Raw genomic sequence first — 27,961 nt, forward strand, 5'->3', positions numbered from 1 at the left:
TGATGATCAATTTTATACATGGTCCTCACTCGATATGGTGATCTTATACGGGAAGCCCTCTGCCTGCAAGCATTGCAAAGATTTCAGTCATCAAACTTGGAGATGCTCAATTACCCCAAGCACTCAAGATTCAAAACCAAACAAAATCAGGCAAAAGTGGATCCCAAAGAAGAAAACTATGGATAATGATCTACCATGGATAATGATCTGGAGGGTCAGGAGGATACAACTGAATCTCAGAAAGCCAGAGTAGATCAAATTGTGGAACCTGTGGAAGGAAAACAGATAGCTGAGGCAATTACCAATTCAAACACTTTCAAATTATTGGAAAATTTAGACCAAGATGTGGAGATCCAAAGAGAACAACAGAGTACAGATCTTGAGATCCTAAACCCAAGCCATGGGTTATTGGGCTCTTCCCCTAAACCAACTATGGAAGATGGCTATGTTTTACCCGATGAAGAAGGAATAGAGAGTGAGGACAGAGATTAAGAGGACTACTCGGACCCTGAAGAGGTTCTCTCCTCATTAGATTCCTCCTCAGAAAAGGAAGACAATCCATCAAACACAAAAGGTCCCAAAGAATCTCAAAAAAAGAAAGTATTATGGGCAAATGAATGTAATCTAGTCCATCTAATCCGGTCAAGCAAGAGGACAATTGTGAAGAAGAGAATACAAAACTTGAGGAATCACATGAATCATGGCAGGAAGTTCACAAGAAATATTGGCCAAGCGCTCACAAAGAGCCAAACACAAAAGGTCCCAAAGAATATAAAAAAAAGGAAGTATTATGAGCAGATGAATGTAATGTAGTCCATCTAATCCCGGTCAAGCAAGAGGATAATTGTGAAGAATAGAATACATAACTTGAGGAATCACATGAATCATGGCAAGAAGTTCACAAGAAATATTGGCCAAGACGCTAACAAAGAGCCCTACATACCCCTACCAAATTAGATGATTATGTAATTCACAAGTATTGAGCATTTAGATCTCTTAGGCTTAGTGTTAGTCGCTCAGATGTGCTGAGCTTTGGTTCCCCCTCTCTCGCATGTTCTGAGATAGGGATGGTTTTGTGCCTATTATTGTATCATCTTTCTCTTTATCAAATAAACCGGTTGGGGTCTCCGCCAAACCCCAGTTTACCCATAAAAAAAAGATATGGTGAATCTTTGTCTGAGGGGAAGGGAACTCTGGTTCAATATATATAAAAAGCCGAATTCCCTCCTCCTCCCATTTCATGAGACGTGATGTTAGCTCTAATAGGTACCTAACCAATGCACCAGGAATTCGAGACTGATGAAACATGTTAAGCTAAGCCTTTGAACCCATTAGGATCGTGACAATCTTCAAACCATCCATACCGAGGGTCATTTCTCTAGCCCGAAATTAGTGAGTGTAAGTGTAGATGATGATTCTGTTTAGATTCGGCATACTTTATTAAAGGAAAATGTTACGTTTGTCCCTTTTCTTTACTCGGGAAAGCTCCCTCTAGGGCCCATTCCAATCGACCCAAAATGACTGGAAAACAAAGTTTTACCATCAACCAGATTTTAATGCCAGTTGCAATCTCAACAAACCCATTTTTACGACATAAAACTATTTCTGAAATAATCAAGTTTCAGAAGAAGGGCGGTAAACTTATTTCTGAGTTTTCGGTACTAATTCATTGCAAGAAAATGGGATTATGTATTGGGACCAGTCTCTCTCATCTCTTCTCTCGCTTTTCAATCTCTGCATCTCACCCTCTCTATCTTCTCTAAAACTAGTTGACTCTCTCAATCCGGGCAGCAGTTTCTTTGTTCATGTTCGAAAAATCTTCTTCACTTTCATTCCGAATACTTTTAAGCTTTTGATGACTTTATCAATAAACCTCCCAGCCCCAAACCCCTTTTTTATCTCAAGGAACTCTCATTTCCCCAAAACCCCTTCATTATCACAAGGAACTCGCATCAAAGATATAAAGCACTAGGATTCAATGATTAGATACCACAACAGGTTGAAAAACAATAAAGCAGTCTACACATCATATACTGAAATGGGAGCTTTGGGCTTGACTCGTAGTAATCAACGTCTAATAATCATCCAAAACTAGATTATTCGGACCTATATTTTGTATTTGTATTTAGTTTCCAATGAATTTAGATATTTTAGGAATGGATTTTGATGTTTGTATTAATATCTCCAAAAATCAAGCATTCTTACTTAGATAGTTCACACCACCCACACAGTTTTGATTTAAGATTTCAATTCTTCCATGGTTCATCGATAGTATATTGTTCTGGCCTCTTACTTTTGTAGTTTTGAAACTAAATTCTTTTTCGAGTCACACTATTACATTCGATATAGAATGAAAAATGAATCAAACTAAATGCAAAACAATACATATATTTGTTTAAGACATGAATTAGGAAGACAATTTTGCCTTAGATTATGCGAGGAATATCGTAGTTAACAATTTTGTCTACAATGATCTGGTAAGCTTTCTCCGTGGGGTGAGCACTATCCCAAAACACATATTCAGAAGCATCAGTGCAGGTGTGTGGGCTTAAATTGTTACATAGGACTGAAACCTCGAGTTCTCCTGTACCGCAACACCCTCTGCTCGATTCCTTAAATCCTAGAAACAACCCAAATTTTGAAAATATAAATAAACAAAGCCACTGCCTGGAAAAAACCACTAATAATAATGATGATGATGATAAGAAGCAAGATTATTTGGGTAAAATTTTGCATCTAATCGAAACCCGGCACATCAAAGGCTGGAGAGGGTAAACAGGTAAATTATCAACTCATTAGGAAGCCCTATAAACCCTAGAACTCACAACCACAACAGCAAGATGAAAACTGATATTCATGGAAACTCACACAATCTGGCAAGACTCCAAGAAAGGGAGGATTCCTTAACTGCCTAGGACTCTACTCTATAAGAAAGCAACAACATATTCCAAGAAACTCACCCAAAAGTTACCCAAAAGTTACATTTTAATTTTCAGAAAAATTACCTTTCAATTATATTGACCCAAAAGTTTAGAAATTAGTTATTAGGCTTAAGATTAACTCAGTATTTGTAAGATCTTGGAAAAGATCCATTGTCGGATATAACAAGAGACTGGTTTATCTTGACCATTCTTCTTGCAAAGTACACTGTCTTTCTCTTGATTATCCATCTTTAAATAGATGATTAAGTGTCCCTTCACCAGCAGACATACGCCTTTTCAAAGTGACTTTCTCTGTCCTCATTTACAAAGTAAGTTTATTCAGACCCAATTATATTGATTGGGTCCAAACCCTCATTCGAGGTGGGCCCACCTCCAATCCAATCAAAAGAGCCTTCATGCTAGCATGGGCCAGATATTCAAACCCAATCAACCTTTGCCATTGGCCTAGATCACTATTTTAAGGCCCAACATACCTGAACCGGACCCACTAATGACTCAGTTTGGGTCAAGCTCATGCTGGTCATACGAGATCTTTCGGGCCTTCTTGTTCAGTTACAAGTCTCGTTGGGCCTAATCAGGCCCATCTGAGTTGAAACATGTTGCAACTTGCACTCCAGTAAAATCTACCATCAAGGCTCTGTTTCTTTATATGTAAGATGGTTGTAAAACAAATTTTATGTGCCACTTTTAAGTCAAAAATGGGTGTAAAATTTGTGTTAATGGTACGTAGAAGGAAACAGAGCCCAACTGAAAAAAATGTGCAGGCAAAGATGGTGACTATGAAAATGATCAAATTACCATAATTAAATGGGTGCTGAATAAGTTTAAGTAAGATATCGTAAATATCGATATAGACCATCCTTGAGCGTGGAAGCTTGGTATTAAGCACCTCTAACGCTTTAGATAGCTCCAAATTGACCTTGATCGCTGCTTGATTATAAGTAGCTTGACAGTCTCTAAGGATACCTCCGGCAAGGGTTCTCTGAGAAGGAACACATCCTATGGGAGGAAGGCCCACAACGCCTATCTTTCGAACCCCTAGATTGTATAATTCCTGACATTAAAAAAATCCATATCAAATATTTACATTGAAAGAATTAAGAATCAAATCCTATACTTAGAAATTTGTTTTCTTTACTAATTGTTGTGATTTTTCTTCTCTAATGGGGGTTGAGAGCATAATTTCTTTAAATAATAGTGTACTTAAATAAATTTTAGAATAAATAGAGAATGAATGATAATGTTTCAAGAAAATATGGGTAAATCCAGTGGTTTATCAATACTTCTAATTTTGAGGAAATATGAGAACTTAATTGGATATCAATAGGAGAAGTTCATTGTGGGCCCCACCTAAAATATGGATCTATGGTGGACCACACCAACATAGGCCAATCAGATCAATACATGTGAAATATTTGCTCAATCGGAATTATTAAGGCCATGTTTGCTTTGGATTTTGAGAATCTATTTTGAATCCAAAACATATTCTTGGCAACATTGCGTGTTTGATTCACAGTTTTAGAATCGAATTACTACTATAAATTCTACATCCCAACAAAAATATATACATATTGCTGGCATGTAGAGTCAATTTTACACATCAATCCAAGCTATCAACTTTGCTAATAATTAGTTTTTGACACAAAATCAATTCTCAAAATCAAAGATAAGCAGGCCTAAGTTTACTTATATTACTAAACATATGTTAATAAATCCAATGAGCATGTGTGGCTTTGGTCCTAGAACCACAACCAATTATCTGAAATTCTACATTAAAACATGAGTGCTCTTACCATTTTGTCACCCATAATTGATAAGGCCATTGTGGACCCCGATCCTGAGGACGGTGAGCAAAGGGCGCGAGATCCCCCGTCAATCCTCTAAGATCTCCACAATGTGAAGGAGAGCTCTACCAAGGAACTCTCAAAATGATGCCACTCACAGCATTGGTGGCGATGTATATGTATGAGATGCTTCTTTATCCGGAGACAGGAGCCTCAAAACCAAGACGTACTTAAAATAACTCAGAGTCGCCATCCAGGGAGTCGGCCTTGGAACCCCATAAAATACTCTGTCGCAACAGATAACCAGAGATGCAAAGGTCCGTGCCTGGTGACGAATGAGGAAAATCCGAAGAGCACCCCCAATTCACCCAAGTACAAGCACTTGGTCTCTTATGCCATTTTTAATTAACTTTGAAGAGTTTTGGGCGAAAATCATGTGAAATGGGAACGAGTATCCTCGAGAAAATGTCTATCTAAGCATGCATGACCCGGGGATGGGCAAAAGAAAATAAACATCCAAATCCTAACTCATCGCATCTAATCCTAACTCGTCACATTCTAGGAAAGCAGTAACATCCGCATGCAGAGCTATCACTAAACAGACAATGATAGATATAATGAGATAGAGAAAGCAGTAAAAAGCTAGATCTAGACAAATAATCAGGATAAGACGAATGAATAAACGCTATAGCTAAGCAACCAAAGCAGTAAAGTAAACACACTAGCATGCGAACCTATGCGAGAGACAAGTTTGAGAAAATATCAATCAATCACACGCTAGAGAAATAAGCAAACTAAAGGTAACATAAAAGAAACTAAAGACAAACACGCTAAGAGATGCACGAAAAGAAATGAATCAGAAAGTCGGCGGTATACAAGAACTAGAAATGCCAGGAAAAAGAAAATGGAACACACGATAGGCTCAGAGAGCGATTCAAAAGGAATCAAGCCCAGCGATCCTGATCTGCTGAAGATCGGACAAGTCTCGCGATCGTCATGACCCATCGTTGAGCTCAGCGAGGACAATCCCTGTGAAGGGGCCACGCTACGTCATCGCCCGTCCCAAAAACGTCGGAAAACCGATGAAAACCAGAAAACCACGATCAAATCGGAAAAGGAATGAAAAGGGGACTCCGAGTGACCTAGCAATCACCATCCTTGCCCATTTTGTTTTTATTTTGAAAGGTTTGAAAATGTTTGAAAATATTTCTTAAAAAGGTTTGACTGAACTTGGGTGGACCCAAGCTACCTACGTACCCTGTGGGAAGGGATCAAGCCAACGTAGTTCGAAACGAGTTTTTGGTGTTTTTGATGTTTTTAGATTTTTGTTATTTTATCCCTTTGATTGAAAGGGGGTTTTGGCTCAGGAGGTTTTCGTCCGTCGCGCCTTAACCCGACAAGACGTGTTACCAAAATCAATAGAATCCTGAAAATCAAAGAGGATCCCGAGGTATGAAGAATGATCCCGAAAGAAGACAAGGTAAAACCCCTAAACCCTAGAAGAAATAGTGATCTCGAAGAAGAGGGAACCCCTAACCCTGTAAGAGATGACGTCCTCGGAAAGAAGGGAACCCCTACTCCCTGTAAGAATCCCAAGGACGGCAAGAAGATGTGAAGGGCAAGGGGTGGCTCCAGAAACATTCCGTCATCACCTTGACCTGAGGGAAAACTCCCGAAAATCAATGAAAAGATCAAACTCTAATGTTAATCCCAAATTCTAATGAAGGTTGCAAGACGAGGAGAAGCCTTAGAAATGGAAAATTGAACTTGAGCATAAGCCTAAAACCCGAAGAAGATAGAAGGGGAAAAGAGAAAGGGGTGAGTGGCTAAGGACACAAACCCAAACCCAAACCTACTATAATTAAATGCTCACGCTAAAAACCATGAAATCAGAGCAGACAACATGCTAAGGAACTAAGTCATAACTCCCTGCTAAAGAAATACGTACATCAGAGAACGAAAACCATAGTAGGAATGAGTCTAAGAACACCAACCCCAATAACCTCACAGATATATACATTGGAAACCAAAAATAAAATGATCTCTTTTTCTCTATGCACATATTGAAAGATAGGAGGAATTCAGATGAGCTCAGGGCAAGGACTTGGACACTATTCTAAACGAACTCCTCAAATATAACTTCGACTCTACAGATCATATGAAAGAAATGAGATCCAAGGTGCAAAATTGTCTATGCATATGGGATAGCATGACATTATGTAACTATTAAACTTGGTGGTTCTAACATCAACAACTACAACTGATGGCTACACTACAACCCTTTAGTAAGAGCATTACCCAGTCTGTTTTGCTATCATTACACTGAATGTTCACCGTGAAAATGAATAGTAGTACATAGAAATGGCCTTTGAGTGTGAGTTACAAAGAAAAGGATGAGGGTAATGCCATTATCAAAGCAAAGTAGTGTAGTTATCACAATGCAAGATGGGCTGTAAATACAAGAAGTCGAAATCCAAAGACATAATCCAAATCCAAATCATAGTGCAAAAATGGGCCGCAGATATGATAAATTCAAATCAAAGGATTTGATTCGGATTCACATCAAAGTACAAAATGGGCTGCAAAAGAAATCAAGATCAAAGATCTGATCCGGATCCGGATCCAAATCACCATGCCAATGGGCTACGAATGTGAGAGGTCCAAATCAAGATCTTCTAGGCATCCAAACGGGCCCTAATGGTGAACAAAATTCCTTTTCAAACATGATCTGCAGAGAGGGTGATAAGATTACCTGTTGAAATGGTGACGATCAGAGACAAGGATCGGATCTATGCGACGATGATGCTCTTTCCTTCTTTATGACCTCCGATCTGAAGTTGTCGGGATGGAATTGTCGTCGGAATGGATTGCTGGAAATTGGAGAGGATGGTCAAAAATAATAGCTGAGAATGGATTTGCAGGGCTGAGGGTTTGCAATGGTCGAAATCAATGGAAATTGCATGGAATCAAAAAAGATGAGGTCTGTTGGTGATGGCGATGGAAGTTTGGGAAGATGGGTTTGAAGAAGGAGATGGAATCAAGGGTAAAAGTGATAGGGAGGGTAGGAGTTGCAGATGTTGGCTATGGTGGAAGAAGCATAGGGGAAGAAGAGGGTGGATCTGGATGAGATGGCAGGAGTGGGGTCAATCAGAGGATGTGGATTTGGGCCCTGCTAGATGTGGGTTTTGATAGTTATGATGGTGGTATGGAGGTGAAAGAGATGAAAGGAAAAGGAGGGCTTGTAGATGATGGCAATGGGGGTCGGATTCTTACCGGATTCCGGTTAGGATGGTCTGAGAAGACAACCGAAATGGGTTTGAGAATGAGGTGGGTTTTGATAGTGAAATGAAGAAGGTGCGTTTGCAGAGATGGGAAATAGATGATGGTGGTGGCTGTGGTGGTCGATGGGCATGGAGATGGCTGGCTGGAGATGGGGACGGTGTTGGTGGTGGCGAATGGAGCTCTCTCTCTCTCTCTCTCTCTCTCTCTCTCTCTCTCTCTCTCTCTCTCTCTCTCTCTCTCTCTCTCTCTCTGTGGCTGCCAGATGAGAGACCTTCCCTTCTTTTGGAGCTGCTCTCCCTCCCCCTCCTTTCCCTGTGGCTGCAAAAATGAAGCCCTCTGTTGGGGAGAAGAACAAAAGAAGACCCCCTTACAGATGCCCTAATCGATGCTACTTAAAGAAAAATGAGAAATTCACATCCCCCATTCGTTCCCTTGACAGCCCCCCTTGTAGTGTATTTTTTTATCATGGTTTATTATACAGGGGGCCTAGGTAAGAAGCAGGGAGTGAAGATTAGTGATATATTTGTCTCATTTACCTCTGATGGACACCCCTTTTAAACTCTGATTCACTCCTCTTTAACATAAAAAGGCAAATGATATTCGGTTCTATCTTGTAGGGGTATAAAATACCCAAAAGTAAGGACAGTGGGTGTACATAAGAAAACATAATGTGCGGGTAATCATTAAAACTTGGGGAATTCAAATAGAGTGCCAATCCAAAAAATCAGGGATATTCTTTTGTAATCAATTTTTTTTTTCTGTAAAAGTGAGGAACAAACTGGGGCCACTAAACGAGGGTCTCAATAGGAGTATAGAGATTATTTGGGCTTCAACTAGACTTTGAGAATGATCTTAAAATGAGTATTTTTCGGGTTTCTTTCACACTCGGGGCCCGATTTTTAGGGAATTTGAGACTTGATTCTAGGAGACCGTGAATTCGGCTTTGGGACTCGGATTTCGGGATTTATTCAATTTTTCTGGGAAAATGGGGCCAGATCAAAATGGGGTGTCTACAGCCATAAGGGCACTTCCTGTTTGAAGGAGTACCCACTTTATTTCTTTTATAAGTTTGACAAGAAAACAGCATCTGCGAACACTATAATCTGAAGCAATATGCATTTTTATGACTAAAATCTTTATGAGGTAAAAATAAAGCTAGAGCTTAAAATTGTTTAAAGAAACTTATATCTATAATAAGGTATATAATAGTTATAGAGAACTTTACATGTATAAGATCTACGAAGAAATTTACATATATAAAATATTTAATTATGAAAAGGGCTTCACATTCATAAGGTTTTAAATAGCCTCAGTGGCCACAAAGTTTTTAAACTAAATATAGTATAGTTATATAGATTTTCTAAATTTTATTGTTTGTAATGTAAAGCAATTAATATCTATACAAAGACCTACATTTATAAAGTTTTAAATAACACCTATTGTCATGTAAGATATTTAATACATTGTGACCAAGGGGATTGTGCAAATTAAATAACATCCAAAGTTTCCCATTTATTTAAATTCTATTGGTCTTGAGGATTCTGGGATTCCCATGGCCAACTTCCAACCCCGGCCCAGTTTAGTTTAGTTTGTTGGTTTTTTTCTCTTTTTTTTTAGTTCGGGGTTGCCATAACCAACTCCCAACCTCCGTTTTTTTTTCTTGGTAGGTACAAAGCCTAATAAAATTATTTGTTTTAGTTTTATAGTTATATACAGGGAAATGTTATATTTTGATGGTCACACTTCTCACTTTATTAAAAGTACAGTATGGCCCGTATTGGGGGTAAAATCGGCACTAACCGTTGATGAACGACATGTGGGACTTCCGACTAATTACAAACCGACCTACGGGATAAGGGAACGAAATATTATCCTCTCCTTATAAATAGCAACATTCAAAATCGGGAAACCGTCTCTCAAAGAGACAATATGCTCTAAGGCGGTGATCGTCCGAACTAAGGAGACCTATTGTTAGTAACTTAATTGTACAGGGAAATAGGATATTTATCAAAAATAGATATAAACTCATCTCCGGGGGAGGTCGACCAATTAGGAAAGACTCCTAAAAACAGTAAGATTTTAACTATCGTGGACTCTATTCTCTATAAAAGGAGACCCTCACAGGGCAAATTCAAGGTCAAAAATATCGAAATCTGTTGCAGCTAACCCACAGGGCGAAGGGGTGATGATCAGGAGTCAAGCACAGGCTATAATCCCCAAGAATCAAATTCCGGAGGAAACGCCTAACAACGAAGATACTACTCCAGTTACTATGACCATGTTCAACCAACTTGCATCGCAAGTGGGGAACGTTTCGGTCACCCTGCAGGAAATATTGAGATGTTTACCGCCCCCTCCACCGATAGTTCGGAACGTCGATATTCCTCCACTAATCGCAGAAGTGCAGAATCCGCATTTAGAGGAAGAGCAAGACGAATCACCTGAGGGTCGAAATCCTCGCAGTCAGAGGCCAGTAAATCACTGACCTTCTGCTTCGATTACTAGTCCCAGGCCGAATCATGGAAGTGGGGAGGCCAACGATCGACGAGCACCAGAATTAACTTTTCGGCCTATTCCAACCCAGAATAACGACCCCCAAAGGGCTAATAACACAGGAAACCCGAAGCAAGTGCAAGATAACCCGCACCACAATTTGAGAGACGGAATTCATGCGCCTGACTCGGGACTCCTTGCCGAACTTCAATGACAAGTCAGGGAGATGTAGCGCCATATTAAGAAACTTTATGAGCCGGATTTCCTGACTGAATGGGAGAATGAAGTACAATCGCCATTCATAGAGGCTATAGAACATGCCCAATTGATGCCGAATTTCGATTTACCAAGACTTGATCTCTACGATGGTACATCAGATCCATTGGAATACTTACAAGCCTATCGGAGGGCGATGGAATTCAAAGGTGCTAACGACACAGTCATGTGTCGCGCTTTCTCGTCATATTTTAAAAAAAGGAGCGAATAGTTGGTACGGCCGCCTTAAACCTAATTCCATATCTTCTTTTTGAGAATTAGGTAGGGAATTTGTGACATACTTCACCAATAGTCGGCCACAGAAAAAGCCTGCCGAAGCGCTCCTCGCTCTCCGTCAAGGAAAGGAAGAAACCTTACGATCTTTTATTGGTCGGTTTAGGGCTGAACTATCGCAAATCAAAGATCCTAATCATGAGATGGTTAGATCAGCGATGAAATCGGTTGTTCACAACAGGGATCTTAAAGTAGCCCTGAATATCGACCCTCCCCGAGATCTCCAAGAACTAATGGCTGTAGCGGACAAATATGTTAACGATGAAGAATCTTTCGCCATGGAAAAAGAATTAGAACTAGCCAAAGCTCCGGAGAAGAGAAAGGAGGAGGCCCGTTTGACTAATGGTCAGGGCAAACCTCCTTGATCCGATAATCGACAGTCACAATCTGGGAACCGAGTTCCCGAGCAACAGTTCGAAAGGTACAACTACACTCCTTTAAATACATCTGTAGCAAATATCCTTTATGAAATCCGAGGAAAGGAGGATCTTCAATGGCCACCAAAGATGAAAGGTACCGGTCGAAAACGTAATACTAGCAAATATTGCCATTTTCATGGCGACCATAGCCATATTACAGATGATTGTTATAATCTGAAAAATGAAATTGAAAGGTTGGTAAGGCTCGGGCGTGTCGATAAATACTTTTTGGACACGAAGCATAATGGACCTTCCCATAAACCCGAGGTCCCAAAGACATCCGGTCCTTCCAATCTGACCCAATCGATCGTCGAGAATGACCAAACCAGAAAGATTTCTGAGGTAAAACAACTTCCGGATATAAGGACCGATGCTCCACTCAGAATTGTAGGGAACATCGATGTAATCGCTGGGGGGCTGGCCTCAGGAGGACCAACAATTTCTTGGCAGAAGGCCTATGCCGCCCAAATTCATGCAGTGCAAGTTCCAACAAAAAAGTTACGATCGGATTTTACTGATAGAGAGGAGCAAATAGTCTTTTCCAAAAATGACTACGGCGATGCTTACCTCCCTCATGATGATGCGATCGTTGTCCGCCTTATTATTGCTAATTACAGTGTGACTAAAGTAATGATAGACATTGGTAGCTCTGTCAATATCTTACATTACAATGCTTTTAAAGAGATGCACTTAGGGTTGGACGGGCTTACACCAGTAGAATGGTCTATCTATGGATTTTTTGGTGGATCGATTAGTATCGAAGGCATAATAGACTTACCTGTAACGTTCGGTACCGAGCCTTGCCAGAAAACCATCATGCAAACTTTCCTGGTTGTGAAGGTCCCCTCTACCTATAACGCCATCATAAGACGCCCGGCTCTAAACAAGCTTGAAGCGGTCGTCTCAACACCTGTAAGCCCAAGGGTTCCCCATGGGTTCAATCAATCACCTTGTTTTGATGATTAACAAACGCAAATTGATTCGTCTTTTATGGACTGATCATTTGCCTTGAGTGTTGTGCTTTAGACATGTCTTGCACAAGTCAAATCATACTAGCACACATCTTGTTGGCCTACGCTTGAAGATGAACCAACCAATGGACAAATGAGCTAGAGAATTCTTGGACAAACCACACCTTGGAGGATCTACTAAGGAGAAGCTCAACATCATCCATATCAAGCATTGAACATACAGAGAAAATCATGAAGGCCAAAGCTAGAGGATCAAGAACCAATGCAAAGGACCAAGGAGCTTGTACCACAACTTGAAGTTCAAGCATTGAAGCTTAACCATAGAAGATCCCAGCTCAAGAGAAGAGTTCAAGAGAGTGATAGAAAGGGTAGAATGTATTCCTATCTCTCTTGCATTTTCTCTTGTCAAGGCACATTGTTTTAAACCCCTAAAACTAGTGAAAAATACAACACACCCTTAGAGCCTAATTGGATTACTGAATGACCATGTGGTGTTCCATCATTGTGGAACCCTCATGACATTCCATTTAACATGATAAAATTGAGTTGCAAAAGCCAAAGAAAAATCAGCTCTGAAAAACAGAAAATCTGCTGAACTTAGGCTTCTCGGAGGTCCGAACTCAGAACTCCGAGAAATGTTCCAGGGAGTATAAAATATACTCTGGACATTTTCTAGGAACTCCGAGAAATGGTCCAGTAGTAAATTTTTATACTCTGGCCGTTTTCTCGGGACTCCGAGAACACTATGAATTCAAAAAATATTGTCGTTGCGGCTACAACGGCTAGTGGTCTTTTTTACCCAAAAATTATCAATTTGCCCCTGAAACGGTAATATTGTGTTAGGAACCTATATATTCATGTTGTATGGTTTGAAAACATTAAGGAGAACATTTTCAACTCTAATTAAACCCTAGAAACACACTTTCAACTATTTTGGGTTAATTTCTCTCACCAACCAAACTCATTGTGCCTTGATTTGTGAAAATCATTTGAGATTGGTTTAGGCTTAAACTTGTTTATTTTAAAGAGAATATTGTGAGAACTTCAATGTACATTGTAACCTACTTAGAGGCAAAGCTATCTTCTTCTTTGCAAAGCGCTTAGATCTCGGCGGTGAAGGAAAGACAAGAAAGGTGGAAGCGCTTAGAACTCGGCGGAGAAGGAGAGTCATTGTAAAGGTGGAAGGGCATCCTTATGTAATTTCCTTGGAGTGTAAAAGCCTCGGAGCCGGGCGCCGTGGAGGTCTCAATAATGGAAATCCTCAAGTGCGACTTTGAGTAGAGTGGAGTAGGCCGTTTGCCGAACCACTATAAATCCTTGTATCACTTGTGTTGGTATTTCGCTTTTCTCTCTCACCCTCTCACTCTATTATTTGTGCTTGCATTTTTACATAGTTAGAATTGAGTGAGTAGTTAGCATGTTGTTTTCAATTAAATAATTGTACAATGCTAACTAGGCTATAAATCACCTAATTAAGTTTGCTAATCAACAAGGGTTTTGAACTTATATTAATTTGTAATATTGTTTAAGTTCACCTATTTCAAACTTAATTAAACAAGGGATAGGTCTTAGGTGAAATATTAGGAAAAGTTTTTAAAAGGCAAAAGATTTTATAAGCATCCTATTCACCCCCCCCCCCTCTAGGTTGGCAAACCAAGTCACTACTTGGATTTCAGTTGGTATCAGAGCTTGGGCTCTTGATTAAGACCCTAACCGGTTAAGAGTTAAAAGATCAAATTTTTTGGCAACTTAAAAGATGGGATCTAGACTACCTATTTTGGATGGTTCGGATTATGGATCATGGTTGATCCATATGAAGACATACTTAAAAGGTCTAGATAAAGATATGGTAAAGATAATTGAGAATAGATTTGTTTTAAATGTTAAATCTAAAGGACTAAATGAATATAACAAAAAATTATCTTTACTAAACACACAAGCCCTAATTGCGATATGTTGTGCATTAACACCTAACATTTATGAAAAAGTATCCTCTTACAAAAATGCTAAAACTGTTTTGGACTCTATTGAAAATCTTCAAAATCAAAACATGTGCTTAATGGGATTATCTAATGAAAACCCCTTGGATAATGCCGAATTCACATTTGAAGAACTAATTGAAAATGTCCAAGAATTACATAAGAAACTTGAGGATCAACTAGCTAAAAATTCAAACTTAAAAAATCATATTGCTAGTATTAAAAAGGAGTTTAGGGTGTTAGAAATAGATCATGCACATCTTAGTGAAGAAAATAAAATGCTTAAAAATGATTTTATTGAATTAGATGAAACCATTACATCACTAAGAGAAGAAAACCAACTCCTTAAAGAAGAAGAAGAGAAAATCAAAATATTTTCATCTCTTGAATCATTGAATTTTAAAACGGAAATAGATGTTTTAAATTTCAAGAATGAAACATTAGTGTTTGAAAATCTTAGACTACAAGAAAATATAAAACATGATTGTTCTCATATGCATTCTTGTAGTTCATCTTGTTGTTCATCCCGTCCCTCTACTTACTCATATATGTCTTGTGATTTTTGTGGTAGATTTGGACATTACAAATCTAGATGCAAGTTTAGATTTGTAAAAAGTAGTAAGTTTGTTTGGGTTAGAAAAGATACATCAACTAGAACAAACTTGCTTGGACCCAATATGGTTTGGGTTCTAAAATCCCCTACTTGATTCACATCATATGATTAGTAGATTTAGGGGTAATGACCTTAAAATAAAATATCATTTGAAAATAAATTTTTGATACAGTATGCTTATGGTTGGTTAACCTTTTTGTATCAATATTCAATGTGCTTAATTTGAAAATCTTTTCAAAATATGAGTGTATAGATATTATATGCCTATCTTTGTTTGAATAACATGTATCTATGTATCTTCTTATAATTCAAAGTCTATATGCTACAATGTAATTAATATGAGACTTTGATATGATGAGCCTAATTGAATATCATTTTGAGTTTCCTAGTCTAAGTGCCCACATATACTTAAAAATCATTATGCACTTAGAATATGTCATTCATCCACATGACAACCACAATAGAGCATTCAATGTGAAAACCATAATTTGTGCTAAATAGGAAAATCAACCACATCATTTGCCCTTGTGTTCAAATTGTACTTACAAGTATGTCCTCATATTTAAACATTATTTGGTAGTTGCTATAAGCTAGGTTGTACGATCTATCACATCTCTCTAGCAAAACCAAAAAGAGAAGAAACTCATAGGTTTAAAGACTTGAACTCAAATGGAAATTTACAGCATCAAATGGTACTTGAATTGTGAATATACCAAAATATTATTCTTTAAACTCTATTTTGGACAAATATGGCACTTGCTAGAAAATTGGGTACCTAAACTTGTTTACATTATCATTTCTAGCAAAACTATGGTATTTAATGTCTTGTCTAAAGAAATCAACTCAAATTCTTTCTTAGACATCTTTATGTGCCCTAGGTGAATAAACATGTTTATTACTTAGCACCTAGTTGTCCCACATATCCATTCTATAACATGCTTTATGTAATTACAAAGTGTAATAGTAAATTATAGATGGGTCAAATCGTGTGTATTTCCAAAAGAGCCTTGATTGGATATCTTTTCGTGCCGCCAGGAAATTGCGTCCATACTTTCAAGCCCACACCGTACTCGTTCTTACCAACCAATCATTGCGCAGAATCCTTCAAAAACCCGACAGTTCGGGACGATTAATCAATTGGGCGGTATAACGTGGCGAATTTGACATACAAGTGCGACCTCCTCGCGTGATTAAGTCGCCAGTACTCACCAACTTTGTGGTAGAATGCACCGCTTCAACCGAAGACTCGGGGGGGGGGGGGGGGGGGCAGGAAGACATAAAAGATGAACAAGAAAAACAATATCCATGGATGTTGTTTGTCGATGGATCAACCAATGCAGGTGGAAGAGGAGCCGGATTAGTCTTGGCTGGACCCGATAAATTTTTAGTGGAATATGCTCTGAAACTCGACTTCGATGCTTCCAACAACGAGGCCGAGTATGAGGCACTCCTGGCCAGACTGGCATTAGCCCTTGAATTGGAGGCCGACCGACTTAAAGCCCATAGTGATTCACAACTTGTTGTTGGACATATTAATGGAATCTATGAGGCGAAAGATCGAAGAATGCTTAAATACCTAGAAAAGGTGAGAGAGAAAATCACTCTTTTCAAAGAATTTGAAATTGTTCAAATTTCTCGAACTCTTAATGCCAGAGCCGATGCCCTATCCAAAATGGCCTCCTCAGAGACCACTAGCTGGGGGAACGTAAATACTGAGGTCCTCTCCTGTCCCAGCATAGAGAGAGAGAGAGAGAGAGAGAGAAGAAGTTACTCATATTAATCACGAACCCAGCTGGATGGACCCCATAATACAGTATATCAAAGATGGCACCTTGCCGGAAGACCGAAAGGAAGCAAGGAGAATCACTGCCAAATATGCTCTCTACATCCTGAAAGGGGAAGTGCTCTATAAACGATCATTCTCTTGGCCGCTACTAAAGTGTCTCCGACCCACAGACGCCGATCGAGCAATGGCTGAAGTACATGAAGGCATATGTGGAGATCACTCGGGGGGCAAAGTGCTGGCTCACAGGGTCCTTCGCCGAGGGTTATTTTGGCCGACCATACTAGATGATGCCCAGAACTATGTCAAGAGGTGCGAACAGTGCCAAAAGTTTTCATCGGTACCTCGCCAGCCAGCAACCCAATATTCCTCTATCTCCATCCCAATCCCCTTTGCTATGTGAGGAATGGATCTACTAGGTCCCTTTCCACCATCAGTTGGCGAGCATACGATACTATATGTCGCAATAGACTATTTCACCAAATGGGTAGAGGCCAAAGCAGTAAAAAAGGCCACCTCTAAGGTGACAGAAATCTTTTTCTACCACGACATTGTTTGCAGATATGAGATACCAAGAGTATTGGTTACTAACAATGGGCCCCAGTTTGGTAGTGAACAATTCAGGAATTTTTGTGAAAGGCTTATGATCGAACAAAGATTTACTTCGGTCAGACATCCACAAGCAAATGGACAAGTCGAGGTAACCAACCGAATTCTCCTTCAAAGTTTTAAAAAGAGAGTTGAAGACGGCAAAAACACTTGGGCGTCAGAGTTACCGAATGTCCTGTGGGCCTACCAAACTACCCCACGCACCGCTACAGGTGAATCTCCATTCAACCTAGCATTCGGTGTTGAGGCAATCATTCCAGTTGAGATAGTCATTCCCTCTCCAAGAGTCGAAGGCTACAATGAACAAATGAAAGACAAACTCATGAGGAGCAGTTTGGACCTCGTAGAGGAGACCAGGGAAAAACCTCGGATCAGAGTCGTCGCATACCAGCAAAGGGTCGCTCGGTATTACAACCATCGGATGAAAGAAAGAGCTCTTAAGGAAGGAGATCTGGTACTCCAACGAGCAGAGGTTTCAGACCCAAGGAATGCCGGAAAACTCGCTCCCTCATTGGAAGGGCCCTACTGAGTTAAAAGGATCTTATGCCCAGGAGCCTAGCAATTGGAAAATCTAGTTGGCGCACCGATCCCCGGAACATGGCATATGCAGAACCTAAGGAAATTCTATCAGTAAGTCTAGTCACCTTTTCTTTGTTTAGTTTCTGTTATTTTGTTTTCTCTTTTTTTAAATGCAAGAATAAGTAGAAATAGTTTTTCTAAAAGGATGTAATAAGGAATTTAGCTTAATGAAATAAAATTTAAATTTGTTTCAAAAGTGTTCCTATTAAGTTTTTATGCGTTAAATATGTTTCTATACATGGTTGAAAAATATTAAATAAATAAACAAGGTAAAATGATTGTCAAACCTTTAAAAAAAAGGGGTAGTGACAAAGCCCTCGCATACCTATATAAACTATATAGTTAACCTCACAAGGTCGACACCCACCGAACGAGCAAATAAGCCGGTCGAGTAGGGTAGGCACTTGTCCGACCCATTAGATAGGAGGACCCGATGCCATTACATCAATTAACCTCTTAAGGTTAATGCCCACCGACCGAGCATAGAAGCCGGTCGAGTAGGGTAAGGCACTTGTCCGACCCATTAGACAGGAGGACTCGACGCCATTACATCAATTAACCTCTTAAGGTTAATGCCCACCGACCGAGCATAGAAGCCGGTCGAGTAGGGTAAGGCACTTGTCCGACCCATTAGACAGGAGGACTTGATGCCATTACATCAATTAACCTCTTAAGGTTAATGCCCGCCGACAGAGCATAGAAGTCGGTCGACTAGGGTGAGGCACTCGTCTGACCCATTAGACAGGAGGACCCGATGCCCTGATCTTTAGATCAAACAAGATGATATGTAAAGTACGACCGAGGTTGATCATCCCGGATGCCACTAAAAATATCGCTGGATATCAGTTCCCTCCTCATAAAGGAGGGCGGGTCAGTCAACTTCGAATTGATCAATCGAAGAAATACGATAGAAGTGGAAAGCACAAAGGAAATACTCAAAAATTGTTACCTTTATAAAGGAACAATAGAGCGTATCCCTAAATAAAATGGGAATAGGACCGAGGGTCCGACCCACTTCTCGTAAGAAAAATACTGACCAAATGTTCGGCCACTTCCTTACCTGGATTCCCCCTTTTTATATTTAAATAAGAATGAGAGAGGAAGTAATCAGAGTAATAAAAGAAAAGCCCGTCTCCTCATAGAGAAAAGGCAGGAGGTACATAAAATCAAAAGTACAAGTCTTATTCCCCCATAAAGGTGAGGAATAGAACTCGTGCATCGTATAAACATAAATAAAAGGTACTTGTAAGTACCAAGAAGTGCTAACAAAAGCGCACCACCACAAAGTATATGCCCTATCGTTAGGCAAATATTACAAACCAGATAAGTTTAAAAAGAACCAAGCGCATCTAAAAAAGAACTTTAAACATTAGCAGAAGGAGGGTTCAACTCGGCAATGATCGGAGAGTCAGTGGCCACGGTATTGGTCTTAGGGGTGGTGAAGCGCTCTACCGGAAAATCGGGCATAATTTGGGGGAATTGCCTCTTGCATTCTTTGAACCCCCTCACTTCAAAGTCGAGAGCGTGGAACGCTACTTCAAAGCCAAAATCCTCACTCTCCTTAAATTTGGTGATTGCCCCTGCTTCGACTACCGACCGATCTCGAACTAGCTCGCTAACGACCTCCTCTGACTCTTTGAGTTTCCTCTGTGTGTCCTCTAAGTCCTTTCGGAGTGGGGTAATGACCTCTTTATCGGTTTTCTCCTTTTTCTCCAGTTCTGCAACTCTGTCTTGTAAGGAACTATTCTTTCCTTCTAGGCCGCCAACCGCATTCCGAAGCTGTAGGTTGTCCGCTAATGTGTCCATGATACGGTTGGAAGCTACGGCGCTGAGGTCATTCATCTAGCAAGGGATAGCGGGGAATAAGTCTGAGTGAGTATAATGAGAAAAAGGAAAGAAGAAAGGCTCAGTTATACTTACTATCTTCTGTTGATGAAGGAAGAAGTGCTTAAAACCCCGGCACTCAATTTTCGTAATTCCTCCTTATCATTGGGTAGCACGCTGCTCAGACACATTTCCACCCCGACCCGTGGGTTATGGATGTCCGAGTCCTTGTCCCCAACTTTCCAAAAGGAGATAAAGGGAGTCCCCCGAACCTGTGCGTCTCCTTCAGGAAGGTCGACATGATGAAAGCGAAGTTGTGTTCACCTACTCCCGTCAACAGTAAAGGAAGGGGAAAGATTACTAGGACCTCCATTACTCGGAACCTCGGAAGTGCTCTCCTTGAGTTTCTTCCCCGGATCATGCCTCTTTCCTCCAAATGGTTCTTTCGACTATTCAAAAAGAGTCGTCAAAGGAGGGGCAGTACCGGGTTGATGCCCCCCATATCTGGCTCTTCGAGCCCTCTCCAGAGCCCCTACCAATATCGTTGGGGTCGGTCGCGAAGGAGTGCTACCTTTCTAAGGACTTTATCCTTCTCGGATTCTCTGCTCTTCTCAGGAACCTGGATTTTTTCCGGGACTTCTCCCCTCTTAGGAACACCCATTTGTTGAGACGTCATTCCTGCATAAAGGAACATAATTATTAGGACCTTCAACAAGGGCACAATCGAATGAATAAGAAGCAGAAATGAGAATTACGGCTCTTGGCGGATCCGACCCCCTTGATGGAAACTCTGGGGCGAACTACCTCGCGGCACAAACCATATTATACAAGCTTTTCATGGTCTTTGAACTCCCGGGTGTCAATCTTAAAGCCCGACAAGATGGACCTGAAAATCTTATTTCCCATATTTCCTAGCTTCGGCAAAACGCTTAATCTGTCGGCCGAGGGTTTTCTCCAATCAAAGGGAAAATCCCATCCAGCGCCCGTTGGAGACCGAACGAAAACAAACTCATTCTTCCACCCTTTGATTGAAGAAGGGGTTTTTGCCCCAATCATTATGTTTCGGCGATGCGTAATGGTCAACCATTCCCCATCATCCACCAGTTTAAAACACCAACGGAAGATATCAACCGACACATCAGCATTCAAAAGTTTGATTTTGGCCAAGTAGGCCAATAAATTTCTCCAACTGTTCGGAAAGACTTAAGAGGGAGCTATCCCATAAAACTTGAAGATTTGAGGAATTACTTCCGCTACGGGAAATCGTAGACCCCCGCGAAAGACCTCTAGATAAAAGGTCGTTTCACCCGCGACCGAACTTTCACAAGCTTACTCGATGGAGTTGGGTATCCGAATAAAATAATCATCAGGAATGAGGTACTCCCCACGGATATCATCTACATTCTTTCCTATCAAGGTGCAAACCTGAGTCGCGATTATGTCCAGTATATGGGGTCCCCCAACATCTCCCAAAACCTCAAAAAAATCGGCCGACTCTTTAACTAGGGAAATATGTTGCTTCCCTAACGGTGTTTTCATTATCAAACCCAAAGGAATGTCATCGACTTTGTCAACATCACTAGTTACCCCCGAATCAGTTTTGATTCTTTTAGACAATTTCGGGGCCCTCTCCTTCCTAGTGGGTTTTCTTTTCTTATAAGATTTTACCGGAGCTGGTGGCTCACTAGTGTTGGCCTCGTCCCCAAGCCCTTCATCTGAATTTACTTTATGACGAGACTCTGAGTTCTCCATATGCCCCACGCTCTCGGAAGGGTTTTGTGAATCTGAAGCATCATGCATGTTTAAGGGCAGAAATACCAGAAAGAAGTGGAGAAGAACTTACTGGTTTTTGTAGGGATGAAGGTACCAGATGAACCTTCCAAGGCAAGAAAATTCTCGCTATTCTTTGCCACCACCCTTGAAGCAAATTCGACAGGTAAAAAATCTTTTGGTGAAAAATGAAAGGATGAAAAAGCCTTATAAATGGGGTAAAACCCTTTGGGGGGAAAAAACTAGGGTTACCGTCTAAAAAGAAACACGTGTCATGTCCCTAGGCATTGACGCCTCACATCTCTCATCATTGCGCCTAAAATAATTGTGGTTGCCATTATAATCAAAAGCATCAATTCCCAGGGGGCGTTAACCCTCAAAAGCTAAAAGACATGGTTCCTTTATTGGGTACCGATCGATAGAAGAGTGGCAAAAATGATTATCTTTGAATAAACGGTGGTGGACCACCTTCAAATGAATACCGACTCGCGCATATACCTATTGTCGGATTTCCGAAGTTGAGACGAGATAATCCAGATGAATTCACGACTCAATGAATGCGCATTGGTGCAAACTAATTTTAAAGGAAAACCGGAACTACACGAGTGACATACATAAGTAAAGTAGGATTCCTGTTAATCTGTTCAACTGATTACATGTAGGGGACTTCGAGGTCAGCATGTAAACAAAAAACAAAAGAAATCACTGTAGTCAGCAAAAAGAAGGTGAAAATCATCCGCGCCCACGCCATCAACAAAAAGGAGCCCTCCCCAGATTGTGAGAAAAGTGCAAAGAACAATGTTCTCGCCTCCTCAATAATAAGACCAGAATCCAGGGGCACCGAGCAACATCACTCGGTAGGCTCTGCCTCGGAAGAGGCTCCCGAGGGACCAGCATTTCCCAATAGAGCCTCGAGGCAGGCGCGCAGCACCGCGTTCTCTTCGTCTAGGAGGACCGCCTTCATCTCCAAGTCGCACACCTCCTGCGCCAATTCTACGAACCGGCCGGCGAATGCTATGCTCCGGTCCTTGGCCTGCCTTGCTGAACGTCGATAGTTACGAGCAAACAACCTCATCCCCTTCAAGTCAGACATCTCGTATTGGGCGTTCGACTGGGCTAGAGAAGAAGGTTCAACCCTCTCCGGTGTTCTCTTGATTGCCGGCGGTGGAGGAGATGGAGGTGCAGCAATCTCATTCTTCATTATCTCCTTCCTCCCAGAAGCCCTCCTGGTCCTCTTCGCTACTGGTTCTATTGGTGACTCCGGTAGGGGCATTATCATGACTTCGACCTCCGGTATGGCATCGATGTCAACGATTTGGGCTCTGAAAAGCCAAGGAGGGGAGAGATCTACGTCTTGGTTTTCAGCCATGGCAATGGAAGAAACAAGGAAAGGTAGAAGGGAAAGAAGACAAAGATATGGGTCACCGTCAAAAGGATCTTGTGAATGAAAAACTCAGGAAAATCTCTCTATAAATAGAATTTAAAAGGCGGTGAAAAGCCATCCTTTAAAGTTTTCCCTCTCTCCTGACCACGTGTCACGCTACCATTTGTCCCAAGGAACGGCAATCCTTATGAAGGAGTCCTTTCCCATCGTATCATCATGATAGGGACCGTCATCTTATAAAAAAATGATTTGACAGCTTTCAATAATATGCAATAAAATATGGGAAAAATATAGTAGCTCGTGTATATGAGACACGGTTTCACTTTGCCGATCGCATATCAAAATCGATCGATCATCATTATGGTAAGTTTATACTATCCTCGGTAACGTGAGATGGATATTGACCTATACATTCAGCCGTACTTTTAGGCGTTAAGTGATGTATCGCAACACGATATTAAGTTCATGACTTGATAAACGTGCAACTTGGATCAAAGCAAGCAAGTTCTAAAAGCAAGATGAAAATATTGTAAACAACAGTTACAAGTAAAGGAGTAAACTTTTTCATTAAAAACTTCAAATTTGTTTACATGTGAGGGGCTTCATGGCCAAAAACATGTAAAACGAAAAGTGAAAAGTAAAAGGAGAAAAATTATGCAAATCATATGAGGAATGACCATTGCTCCCTAGCCTAAACAGATCGGTCATGAGGAGTTCTCTTCGCTCGAGTAGTCCTCGTTGTTAGGCACCGGGTCCGAAGAGTTTCCAGGGAGTCGGTTTCGTACTCGGCCAACTGCTTGTTGAGTCTGTCTACTTGCTCCTTCATATTCAGATTGGCAATGCACAGGTACGTAATCTTCCTATCCATGGCCAGCATCTTCTCAAACATCTCCATCCCCTCACGATGTGCAGAGGAGAACCGGGAACGCTTCCGAGCAACGTACTCCTCCAAGGATTCTTCTTCGTGTGAGCACGGAGGGGAGCCACGAGGAGGAAAACCCGGTGGAGGAGGAAGGTTCTCCACGACCCTCTTCTGAGGATTGGGATTGCGGGAGGAAACCCCAACCTTGGGAGAAAATGCCTCCTTCCCTTTTCCCTTGGTTCTTGAAGAAGGGCTATTGTAGGATTTTGACATCTTCGAGAAAAGGGAGAAGACAAGCCTCTGTTATGAAGGTTTCATGAATAAAATCTAAGGAAAAACCCCTATAAATAGAAGTGGAAAGGCGGGAAAAAGAAAGGAATTGAACGCTATCAAGTGTCCCTTGGGTTTTTCTCACCTTCTACCCACGTGGCACGTTGCCATTTGTCCTAAGAAGCGACGCCCATTATGCACGGACCCTTTCTCGTCACGTCATTATGAGAAGTGCCGCTGTTAGAAACATCAAGAGCGATTTGACGGTTCCCCGTAATATACAACGAGGAATGATAAAATAAGAAGTAATTGCATATATGAGAATTGGTTTCGTTTCGGTTTCGTTTCCGGGGAAAAACCGACCGAGTGTTGTAAATTGGATTAGTCACTACAAAAGTAAGTTCATGAGACCGTCGGTACCGAACAAACTCCTACATAGCAGAAAATCTCTAAACTACTTCATCGGCCCAACCATGTTCAAGGAAGTGGGGGGCAATATGTTGGGGGTAAAATCGGCACTAACCGTTGAATAACGACACGTAGCACTTCCGACTAATTAGAAACCGACCTACGGGATAAGGGAATGAAATACTATCCTCTCCTTATAAATAGCAACGTTCATAATCGGAAAACCATCTCTCAAAGAGACAATATGCTCTAAGGCGGTGATTTTCCGAACTAAAGAGACATATTGTTAGTAACTTAATTGTACAGGGAAATAAGATATTTATCAAAAATAGATATAAACTTATCTCCCGGAGAAGTCGACCAATCAAGAAAGACTCCTAAAAATAGTAAGATTCTAACTATCGTGGACTCTATTCTCTATAAAAGGAGACCCTCACCTTCATAACGGGACTTGATCCTCAAAAAATGGGTACGTAGGCAGCTTGGGAAGACCAGGTTCGATCACAATCATCTCCCTTTCTTCTTCGTTGGTAACGCTTCTGAATCTCATCTCCTTCCCTTCAATTCCCTTGTGATTCTGATTTCTAACTTAAATATTGAAGTACTATAATTCTGGTTCTACTAACATCTACTCTGTGAGTATAAGTTATTTACATAATCAACTCTATCACTCCTAGATCATGTAGAGCAGATTTCGACATCATCTGCCCGTACCATAGGATGATCCAAACCGTCCATTAGATGGGCCACAACCTAAATAGTCTGTGCCCCAAAAATCATTTCCATAGGTTGATCTTAACCCTCCGATCTGTTGAAGAACTGGATATTATGGAAATCTTATAGATCGGAGGGTAGGATCATCCTATGGAAATGATTTTCAGGCACAATCTATTTAGGTCGTGGCCCATCTAATGGACGGTTTGGATCATCCTATGGTGCAGGCCATACTGTACTTTTAATAAAGTGAGGAGTGCGATCATCAAAATACAGTAGTGCTGATAACATTTCTCTATATATAATATAGATTAAAAAAGGGAAATGATTTCAACTCAAACATGTTTTGATACAAGACACTCAAGTTTCTTGTCTTTTAGTATTTTTTTTTATTTTTTTTGGTAACGAAGGGTGTCCCCACCCCCTTCAGGGTAGGACTATTTCCCTACGGATGCGGGCAATCACTCGGAAACCAATGTCTTTTAGTATTGAAAGAGTTGTAAAAGGCATTTTACAGTTCCCAAAAAGCACTTCCTGACAATTAAATGCTAAAAGACAAGATACACGAGCGCATGTATCAAAACATAGTTGCACTGAAATCATTTCCCTAAAAAAAAAACGTTACTGTAGCATTTAAGGAGTGAGTCCTTCTCAAAGCCATCCGATCTTGATGGACCGCTTGGGAAAATGTTGCCATTAATGTGTGTGGTCCACATGGATTTACACACTTAAAGTGTGAGTCGTTCTAGAAGAAATCCATTTATAATTTTGCACTAATTTTCTTAGTAAGATTTATTGCTTTTGACCGCTTGCTCCAATAGATCAGCACAATCGCCAGATTAGATTGTCGGAATTCGTAGCGTCAAGATCTAATTGCCATGGCCGGAGGTAAGCTTCTCCTCTTCACTATGATAAATTAGGTTAACAAAACTCCCACATTGAATTTAGGAGTAAATCCTTTTCAAAGCCATTTGATCTTGATAGAGCAGAAATTAATTGTGGGTCCCACCACAAATAACCACCTAGTTCCCAATCAGAGAGCTCCGAAAATGTTCCATACCTAATCTGTTATGGGCATTTCAAATCATACCAATTCTCTAACTTATATAGTTTTTTTCTGCATAATATGCTATTCTAGAGCAAGCATGATCAAGAAAAGGGTAATGAAAACAGATTAATTCAGTCACTAAACCTCTCAACATGTTAATTAAACTTACCTGAAAAAAACTTGAAGCTGATTGAGCCAAAAAACGGGAGTAAGAAGGAAAATCATATTGTATTCTTCTGAGGGGAGTAAAAAAATAAGTAGTGGCAACATCGTTGAACCCAAAAACCACCAAGTAGAAACTATCTGAAACAATCCTTCCAGCTCTTTCTTCTCCTACAATTCCCTTCAACTTCCCTATATACTCTTTGAACATCTCTAACTGATCCGATAGAGATAGAACAGACTGAAATAGCAAATACAAGACACTAATCTTTTAGAAGGATCACAAAGAAAAAGTAAAATAAGAAATGAAATTCATGGAGAAGAAATTTAGAGATGAAAATACCAAAAGTTCGGCCGTGAGAGGATCGTATCCTGCACCAGCTGAAGCAAAGCTTACACCAGTAAGAAGGTCCTTGGGTTTTAGTTGTGGGTCAAGATAAGCTGGAAGATACTCCTTAATTCCCAATGCAGAAGCTGTAAAGAAAGCAAAACCCATGATCAAATTAGTAGGTATCCATACTATCCTTGTGGATATAACAAATGCATGGTACATGATATTTCCACCCCCATTTCTAGCATCTCCATTCCATTTTGTTTGTCTTTTCCTAAGACTGACCCCATTTCCACCACTTCCTATTCTCATTTCTTGAAAAGGAAGCCATTTTCATAAGTTGGGTTTGAAAAGTTTAGAATGTAGGGAAAATATGAAAAGAACCCATCAATACCTGGGTTGCCTTTGCATTCTGTTTATAGAGGTCTTTACATGAAAGATATGAAATACATGTGCAAAACTATTTATGTCAAACCATAGTTAGCAGAATGTGATTGGGGGCAGAAAAAACGGGATGGGAAAAATTCGTGTTCAATACGGTGTTGGTTAAAAAAAAAAGTAATAAAAAACGACTAAAAGTTACTTAATGTACCACTTAATGATCCAACGGTTAGATCTTTCTAGATTTGATTTGATATACTCTAAAAGGGTACGTTTGTGGAGTTTTAGTGTACCAAGCATGTCTGATGGGATCTTTCCATTGCTGAATCTTCCTGTTGGTTTGTGTTGTATAAAGTCTCTTCCATAAGGAGGGAAATTGCATTTGGCAATGGTAGGGAGCATGTTGTTATTTCCCGGATCAACTATAGAGTCTCCAAAGATTATCACTGCTGGCACCTTACTTCTATTGCCATGATATAAGGATTGAACCTCCAATATCTCATGGAGAAGAACAAGGAAAGAGAGAATGGAACAAGATCTTAACAAAGATAAGAGCTGCATTCTGTTCTCTTTTGTCTCTGATTTTAGTAGATACAAAATCTTAGGGTTCTGGTATTTATGGATTTTCAATTTCTAACTGTAAATGAAGGATAGAGTTGGATGAAAGGTGGATACCATAAATTGTGACATTGTTTGGGTCAGGTTTTCTCCACCAGTAATAGCACGTGGGCTACAGTTTTGGAGTTCTAGAGCTCAACCACTTGAGATAGGGCTAGCAATTAAAACAAATACTTTTTTATAGCT

General features: G+C 40.4%; 1 protein-coding gene across 4 annotated transcripts; it reads right to left on the reverse strand.

Annotated features, from left to right (window-relative positions):
- Nucleotides 1-27,776, reverse strand: LOC143886526 (GDSL esterase/lipase EXL3-like). Of its 4 annotated transcripts, XR_013253865.1 has the most exons (6): nucleotides 27,451-27,764; nucleotides 26,789-26,919; nucleotides 26,453-26,686; nucleotides 3,741-3,996; nucleotides 195-268; nucleotides 1-63 (listed from the first exon to the last, which is right to left on the reverse strand). XR_013253865.1 is itself a non-coding variant. In XM_077390534.1 (5 exons), the coding sequence occupies exons 1-5, from the start codon at nucleotides 27,716-27,718 to the stop codon at nucleotides 2,549-2,551; spliced, it is 870 nt and encodes a 289-aa protein (XP_077246649.1). In that variant the 5' UTR covers nucleotides 27,719-27,764; the 3' UTR covers nucleotides 2,217-2,548. The 4 variants fall into 4 exon arrangements, 3 of the variants coding, with proteins under 3 accessions (XP_077246649.1, XP_077246648.1, XP_077246647.1); XM_077390534.1 differs by lacking the exons at nucleotides 1-63; nucleotides 195-268 and adding an exon at nucleotides 2,217-2,620 and having other exon boundaries at nucleotides 3,832-3,996; XM_077390533.1 differs by lacking the exons at nucleotides 1-63; nucleotides 195-268 and adding an exon at nucleotides 2,218-2,620 and having other exon boundaries at nucleotides 27,451-27,765.
- Between the last annotated feature and the right edge of the window lie 185 nt (nucleotides 27,777-27,961).

This window comes from Tasmannia lanceolata, unplaced genomic scaffold (assembly GCF_043159265.1).
Source record: "Tasmannia lanceolata isolate RefF3 unplaced genomic scaffold, GAP_Taslan_0.1 ptg000011l, whole genome shotgun sequence".
Lineage (NCBI taxonomy): Eukaryota > Viridiplantae > Streptophyta > Magnoliopsida > Canellales > Winteraceae > Tasmannia > Tasmannia lanceolata.